The sequence below is a fragment of the Diabrotica virgifera genome, chromosome 5, assembly GCF_917563875.1.
Source record: "Diabrotica virgifera virgifera chromosome 5, PGI_DIABVI_V3a".
In the NCBI taxonomy this organism is placed as follows: domain Eukaryota; kingdom Metazoa; phylum Arthropoda; class Insecta; order Coleoptera; family Chrysomelidae; genus Diabrotica; species Diabrotica virgifera.
In genome coordinates, this window is record NC_065447.1 from 104,078,142 (window position 1) to 104,086,839 (window position 8,698).

An 8,698-nucleotide genomic window follows, 5' to 3' on the forward strand; every position below is an offset into this window, starting at 1 on the left:
TCACTCAGTATGGTATCCATATTACTAAGAGCTTCGATAATTTCAAACGTTAATGCCTCACTGATTCTCGACTTATGATGTGCTGCAAGCAAGCAAGCAATTTGATTCAACCCGACCTGTGGGAATGTCCACCCTCTCGAAAGAGTACATTCGGGTGCAACAATTCATTGGGGCGAGGTGTTTTGACCCGAGTGTAAACAAGGATCACCCCACCTCGCTCCAATGCCCCAGGCCATCCCTTCCCCCCCCCCCCATAGCAAGCTTATGCGCGATGAGGGCACAACTATCGTAGCCAAATGCTCTTCACAATGGAATCCTGGGTAATAAGATTCCATGTGGTACCCTAATCGAATGCAAAAATCTTAGGCTCAGCGTGATGCGCTCTATGCCTTTATCGTCTTACTTACTTAACCGCGGTACTAAAAATTGCTTGCTTGGGCCCCAACCCAAACAGCACACTGGCGTCTTTAAGTCGTCTATAAGATGTCGCAATCCGGCAAACTAGACGTCTTAAAGATGTCTGTTGTCTCCTGAATGGCGTCTTTAAGACGTCTTAAAGACATCGAATGTTACAAAGTAAGATGTCTTAAAGACATCATCTTTAAGATGTCTTAAAGACATCATCTTTAAGATGTCGTAAAGATGTAGATTTTAGAACGTCTTAAAGGTATCTATCAAAGGACGTCTTACATATATCTTGCTTAGGCCATTTTAAGCCATACTTATTCATTCCCTTTGACACAAAAGTAAAAATAATACAAAAATTTCTTATATTTTTATGTATATTTTAACTACAAACCAATGTGTACCTGCTTAATCTACTACAAATATAAATAAAAAAATATAAGTAAAATATAAAATAAAAATTTGTTGTATATTTCACAAACGTTGAACTGTATTCTCAATCATAGAGTTTATAAGTGACGGGTAACATTAAAAAAAAATATATTATTTTATAACTTTAAACAAAAATTAATTAACACTTATAAAATGTTATAAATTAAACACTTTGTTATAATACCCAGAAAACCCAAGGGAAAACTTTAACTTTTTTCCTATTTTTTAAAAAGTTTTATTTAACACTGTTGCCTTCCTGTCACTTGCCCTTCTCAACCAAGTTTGAATTGCACATTCACTTGTTTTTTGGGAATCTGCTAGTCCTGTAACATCTGCGGCTCCTAAAATGTAAAAATATTTATACAAATATAAATATATAAATAAGAAATTCGAAATAAAACAAATACATTTAAGTGACTCACGTAACAACAGCGTTGCTAAACGGGTATCTTTAAATTTTCTGTTTCCTTTCATGCCCTTCCAACTATATTTTAGAGCTTGGTCATTTGATAGGATAACTTGAAAAGCCCTTTTAATAAAATCATATGCATTGCGTCCACCCAGCTTAGATATCTCTTGGAGCTAAAATTAAATATAAATAAATAAATTAAAATATATAAATTAACTATAAATTTAAAAAAACAAGTTTACAGTTCTGAAACACCCCCGTTTTGCAAAACTGTTGACTTTTCTTATATTAGACAATATTTTGTAACATAATAAAAAAAAATTTACCCCTAACTGCTACTACGGTCATTCATTATTGTTATTTATATTCGATAATGAGTCACTTTACTGACTTAGTACATAAATAACTATTTTTTGAACCTTTTATTGTAGGTAAGTAATTGATATTTATTCAATGTAGGTAATTGATAGGTGTACTATTTCTATTCATACTAATAATTTCTAAAGAACAACAGATAAGCAAAAAAGTATTACAATTGGTAGAAAACACAAAGACATTTTCTATTATAAATTACATTATTAATTACCTGCATAAGATCAATAGTGGGCACAGCATTATCTCTTAATCTAACAAGAGATCTGGAGGTTCGGTCAATGTATTTTTCGGAGAAATGCTTAGAGCATAACACACTATATGTTGTAGGTACCCAAGCTCCTCTATTTACAAAAGTAATCCATTTTTTTCTATGTTCTGGATCCTTTGGAAATCTAAAATTAAAATATGGGACTAATTATTTACCTACTAGGTACAAAGCAAGCCTAAAACAACATTTTATCTAGTTACTATTTAAGTTTTAGATTATTTAACTTAATCTTTAAACGCCCAAGGTAAAAAATATGCACCTATGCATATTCCCTAGTAACATATTTATTATGTGTTCCAAAATTTTTCAAAAATTATTTATTGTTATAAAGATGGCACTTTATCAAATGTTAATTTGATTCTACGGATATTTTTGAAAATAAAAGTGATCTCGTAAGTTGGGTTATCTTAAAGATGAGTTTGCACAAAATGTCCAGCCTTGGTAAAACTTTATAACTCTATAACTAAAGGTTTTATATAATTTATCGTTAGCAGTTACATAATCCACATTATGTTTTTTAGGAACCAGCTGTACAGGGTAATTTTTTTGAAGACTTGTACATCCTTTATATTATTAGTTTAGAAAATGCTGTGTTTACTAAGCATAAGATCCTTAAGTTTAATCTATTTCTAACGTTTGTAACAACTCTTAATAAAATATATTAGCTATTTTCGAGTTGAACATTGTTTACCCACCTTTGAGCATACATGGAACCTACATTGGGCATTTAAGGGTTAAGCCAAAGCCAAAACTATTAATAAAGCAATTGTTTTAATCTTTAATTATAACTTTCCAGGTAGTTCTGTACTTTAAACAATTTGACCCCAGCTTTTATAAGCTGATTTTTACCTATAAAAATTTGAGTGACTAACAATTGGTTTATAGTCATCCACAACATCAACCCAATATTCTAAAGAACCATACAAAACCAAATGTTATACCTAAATAAAGGAAGAACTATAAATACTTAAAAAGTTTTTATAATATACAATGTTATTTTAAGAGAAAAAAATTTAGCACAGCTGTTAGTTGTTTATACTAACCTATGAAATGTTATTCCAGACGTTTTCTTTTTATCCACACCAGCTCTATGATTACAACTTTTCTTATAGCGCACGATACCATTGTCTTTTTTAGTTTGTAACACTCAAAAAACAATAAAACTTAAATAACACTGCGAAATAAACGAATTCAGTAACCCAAGCACAAACAACAAGTATTTGATATTTTGACGTGGTGTGGTATGACTAAAATGTAGTAGCAAAATGGCGGAGTGATGAGTGATCACACTTTTGGTCACGTGACATCTCCTCCACTCCACTGAGATATTCCAGTTTTCGAATCGAAAAAAAGTGTAGTTTTTATTTAGATTCTATGTTAATTTTTATGTTTTTCTTAAATCGGATTAAAAAAAATATTACACCTTTAAAGAAATACCTTTTCTTAAAAAATTTGATCTTATATAGACTTTCATAAGACGTCTTAACGATGTCGACATTAGATATCTTTACGATGTTTAAAAGAAGACATCTAGAAGATGTCTGCTTTAGGTCTTTAGGCGTCCAGACATTTAACAGACATAAAAAAGACGTCTTTACGATCTTGTGTGCTGTCTGGGAAGTCATTGTGCTGAGCCCTATTGGGCTCCGCCCAATGACTTGTTGCTCGAGTTTTTTATGTGTTTTTTTTTGTTTTATTATATTTTTTTGGGGGCTTACGCCATTTTATTTTTTATATATATTTTTTTGGGGTCTTGCGCCCTTCTCTGATTTTCTATAATTGTCTTACCTTGAAGGTGATCGTGGTGTTGAATCTTCGTGTGTAACGCTATCTTCGGCACTTATGATGTGCTGCTGAAATCACTGACGGTATTTATACTTTTATAAGTGGTGGGGGAACGGGCAGTGATTGGTTTATTTTACTGATATTTATGTAGTCATGTAGTCAGCTTACGCAGGCGCCAACCAAGCGCCAAGGCTCCCGTCCGTCCCGATGTGACTGGCCAAAGTCTAACCCTTGCCTAAAAATTGAACTACAACAAAATTTAAAATATGTGTGCATAATTGTAATAAATTCCTACATTTGCAGAGACTGTTTGCTCTAAAGGGCCGTTTTGTTTTAAAAATGACACCAGTAAAATTAGTTACTATTAATTAAATTTACTGCGACTAACCGCTAAGGCTCTCGTCCGACCCGATCGGTACGGAACCATTCTTAACAATTCGTATGCCTTATTCCGTAGTCTAAGATCACTGTATATGTGTAAATACAGGGCCCCGTAAGCGGGCGTGCAACGCGTGTGGCGCACGCGGGCGTAACCCCAAAGGGGCGCCAAACCGAAGGTTTGGTATATAAATATTTATTTTAAATGAGATAATAATTTTTTATTTACAATTTTAATTATTTCATGAACAGCTAGAGAAATCTCAAAAATGAAATGTTTTGTTATTACTGAAAAATTAATTATTCCCGTTCTGAAATGTTGAACTTACTCCGTCAAGAATATATTACATTTTGTTGTTCCTTCCTAATTGTTTTCTTTGAAGTAGATTGAATTACGCTTGGCATACCATCCAATCGATTTTATATTGTAAACTAAAGCGACACTCAAAATAGTGAAATAAAGATCAAATCACACTCCTTGACGAGTAGAAACATAAGTTAACGCCCATAAAACGCAACTTAGCAGTTTTACTCAAAAAAAAAACACAACTTGCTGGATCAAGCAGGTTTATTCGTATAAAGTGAATCTTGAATCTACTTGAATTTATGATAATTATACCCTTAAGTAAACAACTACTCTATGAATTATGATTATGTATTTGACTTGAGTATCTTTTCCCTTCTCGGCTATGCGTTTATTTACTGCCAGGCACAATCATTATTTACTGTTACTGGTGAACGGGTGGTTTCCTGCAGTGAAATGTTTAAAATTTCATTTTTTATTGGTGTTAATAATTAATTGTGAAAATGGTAAGTATCATAATCATTGCATAGAATAATAATAATTCATTTTAAATAGTTATAATCGGGTTTCCTCCAATAAAATCCACAATTTACAATTTATTTTGAAAAAAAAAAAGAAAATAATGAAGACATTGTATCTGCGTAACTTGGAACCATATGGCGAAACTTTTTAATTATTAATTTTAAGGAAACAACTTGTTCTTCATAAAATTCTTTGCATAGTCTAAAAACTAAAATGCAACCAAATATAAAATTGTGTCAATCTTATGAGTATCAAAAATATGAATTTCGATCAAGAGTACCTTTTATTTCACAATATCGAAAAGTTGTTTGGAATTAATTAAAAACTATGTCTTAATATGCAATTACATCCTTTTAATTGAATTTTTTTTTCAAATTACAGATACCCAACGCCCTTTTCATTTATTACGAATAATGCGATAACTCTTGTATTGTTATTGATTAATTAATTAATAATAATAAAAGAGGTATCACATTATTTGTAATAACTGAAAAGGGATAATTATTAATAATAAAAGACTTATCACACTATTTCTAATAAACGAAAAGGGTGTTGTTGAAAAGTACAATTAATGTACGATAAAAATTCTTTCTAAAAAGCTTTGCATGTTCTAAAATCTAAGATGCAACCATCAAATCCTATCAATTTTTTTTAATTTTATATGAGATAATATATGTAAAAAATATGAGTTTCGATCAAAAGTAAAGTGTTTTTCTAGATCACAATATATTTCAATTAAAATGATGTAATTGCATATAGAAACATAATTTTTAATGCTGAACAACTTTTCATAATAACGTTCCAATATTGTGAAAACTAAATGTACTTTGCTCTTGACCGAAATTCATATTTTTTGACATACCTCGTACAAGATTCATAAAATTTGATATTTGATGGTTGCATTCTGAGTTCTAGACAATGCAGAACTTTTTATGAAGAATAACTTTTCTCCTAACTTTTTCTCTCTGAAGAATAACTTGGTTCCTTGTTATTTATACACCCTGTATAAAATTTGTCTGGAAACTGTGAAATGACAAAATATTACTGTTTATTTACTTAAGTATATTTTTAATTTAATATGCAGGGTGCTTCATTAATGTTGCAAAAAAATTAAGGGGAAAGTCGCAAAATGTCGCCTGTCAAAATTTTCAATGTATTTTAAACGTATTTATTTTTTTTCGAATCCTGAGAAAACTAATGAGTATTTTTAAAAAATTTAAACGCAGAATGAACGATAACGTTATTGCCGATGGCCTACAGTCCCTTAAAATAAATAGAAAGTTTCTTTTGAATTAAATGTTTGCAATTATTAAAAATCACACTAAATTTTCTCTTTTATTTTCACCCCTGTAACTTATTAAAACAAACATTATAGAAGTTTTCAGGGACTCTCGGCCTCAGTAATAATGTTGTCTTTCATTCTGGGTTTAAATCTTCCAAAAATATTTATTAGTTTTATACAGGGTGAGTGGGGAGGAACGCACCAAACTTTAAGACTGTATAATATACGTAAAAATAACTCATATGTTGTTATTCGATTTTCATTTGTTTCCGAGATACGGGGTGTTAAAATTTTGCTTACAAATTGACGATTTATTTATTGCTCTAAAAGCGGTTGAGGTGTGCAAATGAAATTTGGTGGGTTTTAAGACATAGTTTTGACATACAATTAAGAATTTTATATTCACCATTGGCGCGCGTACGGGTAATAGTCTGAAATGTTTTAAAGATAAAAATGGTACGCCACTTAAATATTTCAAAAATAAAAAATTTTCTTGAATTCCTCGTTCAATTTGTAACAAAAATCTATCTTCCCTTTTTTCATGCGACGCTTCGTTTTCATGCAAAAAATAAGACATCTTAACGCTTACAAAGTTTTCGACGAAGTTTCTATATGAATGTGTAGAAACTTATTTCGAATACTTTGTAAGCGTTAAGATATTTTATTTTTTGCATGAAAACGAAGCTTCGTGTGAACAAACATGAAGATAGATTGTTTGTCAGAAATTTTAACACGGAATTAAAAAATAATTTTTAATTTGAAATATCTCAGTGGCGTACTGTTTTTTTTTTCAAAAATTTTAGACTATTACCCGTACGCGCGCCAGTGGTGAATATAAAATTCTTAATTATGTGTCAAAACATGCACACCAACTATGTCTTAAAACCCACCAAATTTCATTTGCACACCTCAACGGATTTAAGAGCAATAAATAAATCTTCAGTTTGTAGGAAAAATTTTAACACCCCGTATCTCGGAAACAAATAAAAATCGAATAACAACATATGAGTTATTTTTGATTATTTTTACGTATATTATACAGTCTTAAAGTTTGGTGCGTTCCTCCCCACTCATCCTGTATAGTAGATTTAAAGGGCGCTAAAATATGTCCCGCCCGCGGGCGCCAATCAGTCTTGCGGGGGCCCTGTGTAAATAGTAACGATTTTCTACTCAAGCTATGTGAGTCCTTCACGAGCTCTTTTGGAGTTACCTATACTAAGTATCTCAACCCACTTAATAAAAATTTCGTTATTATTTTAAATATATTGTTACATTTTCAAAAATTTTTGGCTCTAAAAAGGGCCGTTTTTTTCTAAAAATTAAGTTAACACGATTTATTTTTACTATCTGGTAACCTATTCTTTTTTGAATTGGTTTAAGTTGTTCTGAGCATTTCGTGCTCGGTGACGAAGACTTTCAATAACACATGTCACTTCTCGAACCTTTTGGATCAAACTTAAAAACGTTGTCCTTAAGCCATCGCACTCTTCGATAAGAAATTTATTAATCTCTTCACTTGCTTGTTGCTGTGTCCTTAACTTCCCGTTCTCGCTTCGTAGCTTTGCAATGTCACCTTCAAGCTTAACAATCTTATTATCTCGCTTCTGAAGCGTTGTATATGGTTATCGTTTATATGTTCAAGTAATGTGATGTATTCTTGCTGTTCCAAATTTTCTCGTTGTTTTAACAGATATATATCTTTACGTTCATTAAAATACATAATGATTTCCTGCATTGTAACATTTTCCATATCTTCACTCAGTATGGTATCCATATTACTAAGAGCTTCGATAATTTCAAACGTTAATGCGTCACTGATTCTCGACTTATGATGGGCTGCTGAAATCTCTGACGGTATTTATACTTTTATAAGTGGTGGGGTAACAGGCAGTGATTGGTTAGTTTTACTGATATTTATGTAGCCAGGTTACGCAGGCCAACCAAGCGCCAAGGCTCCCGTCCGTCCCGATGTGACTGGCCAACGTGTAACCCTTGCCTAAAAATTGAACTAAACAAAATTTAAAATATGTGTGCATAATTGTAATAAATTCCTACATTTGCAGAAACTGTTTGCTCTAAAGGGCCGTTTTGTTTTAAAAATGACACCAGTGAAATTAGTTACTATTAATTAAATTAACTGCGACTAAGCGCTAAGGCTCCCGTCCGACCCGATCAGTACGGAACCATTCTTAACAATTCGGATGCCTTATTCCGTAGTCTAAGATCACTGTATATGTATAAATAGTAACCATTTTCAACTCAAGCCATGTGAGTCCTTTAGGAGCTCCTTTGGAGTCACCTATAATAAATATCTCAACCCACTTATACAGATTTCGTTATTATTTTAAATAAGTTCTTACATTTTCAAAAATTGTTGGCCCTAAAAAGTTTCCGTTTTCAAATTTCTTAAGTTTAGGTCAAAGCCAGAGTTCGTAAAGACGTTTCTGAATTTCATGAATGCACTTCTGGCTCTTTCTATCCGGCATCTAATTTCCATATCCGACATCCAGTCTTCACATAGCCAGGTTCCCAGGTACT

At 31.9% G+C, this 8,698-nt stretch overlaps 1 protein-coding gene across 1 annotated transcript; it reads right to left on the minus strand.

Annotated features, from left to right (window-relative positions):
- Window positions 1–1,013: 1,013 nt before the first annotated feature.
- LOC126885422 (uncharacterized) lies at window positions 1,014–7,934 on the minus strand. Its single transcript, XM_050651992.1, has 5 exons — window positions 7,700–7,934; window positions 2,933–3,035; window positions 1,833–2,013; window positions 1,260–1,419; window positions 1,014–1,178 (listed from the first exon to the last, which is right to left on the minus strand). The coding sequence occupies exons 1-5, from the start codon at window positions 7,932–7,934 to the stop codon at window positions 1,063–1,065; spliced, it is 795 nt and encodes a 264-aa protein (XP_050507949.1). The 3' UTR covers window positions 1,014–1,062.
- Between the last annotated feature and the right edge of the window lie 764 nt (window positions 7,935–8,698).

Bases quoted from the DNA above. Each gene is read 5' to 3' on its own strand.
- LOC126885422 (XM_050651992.1), bottom strand. From the start codon at position 7,934: ATGGATACCATACTGAGTGAAGATATGGAAAATGTTACAATGCAGGAA. The intron at 3,036-7,699 runs GTTAAGGACACA...TTGTTTTTTGAG, and splicing joins CTACGAAGCGAGAACGGGAA to TGTTACAAACTAAAAAAGAC. The intron at 2,014-2,932 runs GTTAGTATAAAC...TTTTAATTTTAG, and splicing joins TCTGGAATAACATTTCATAG to ATTTCCAAAGGATCCAGAAC.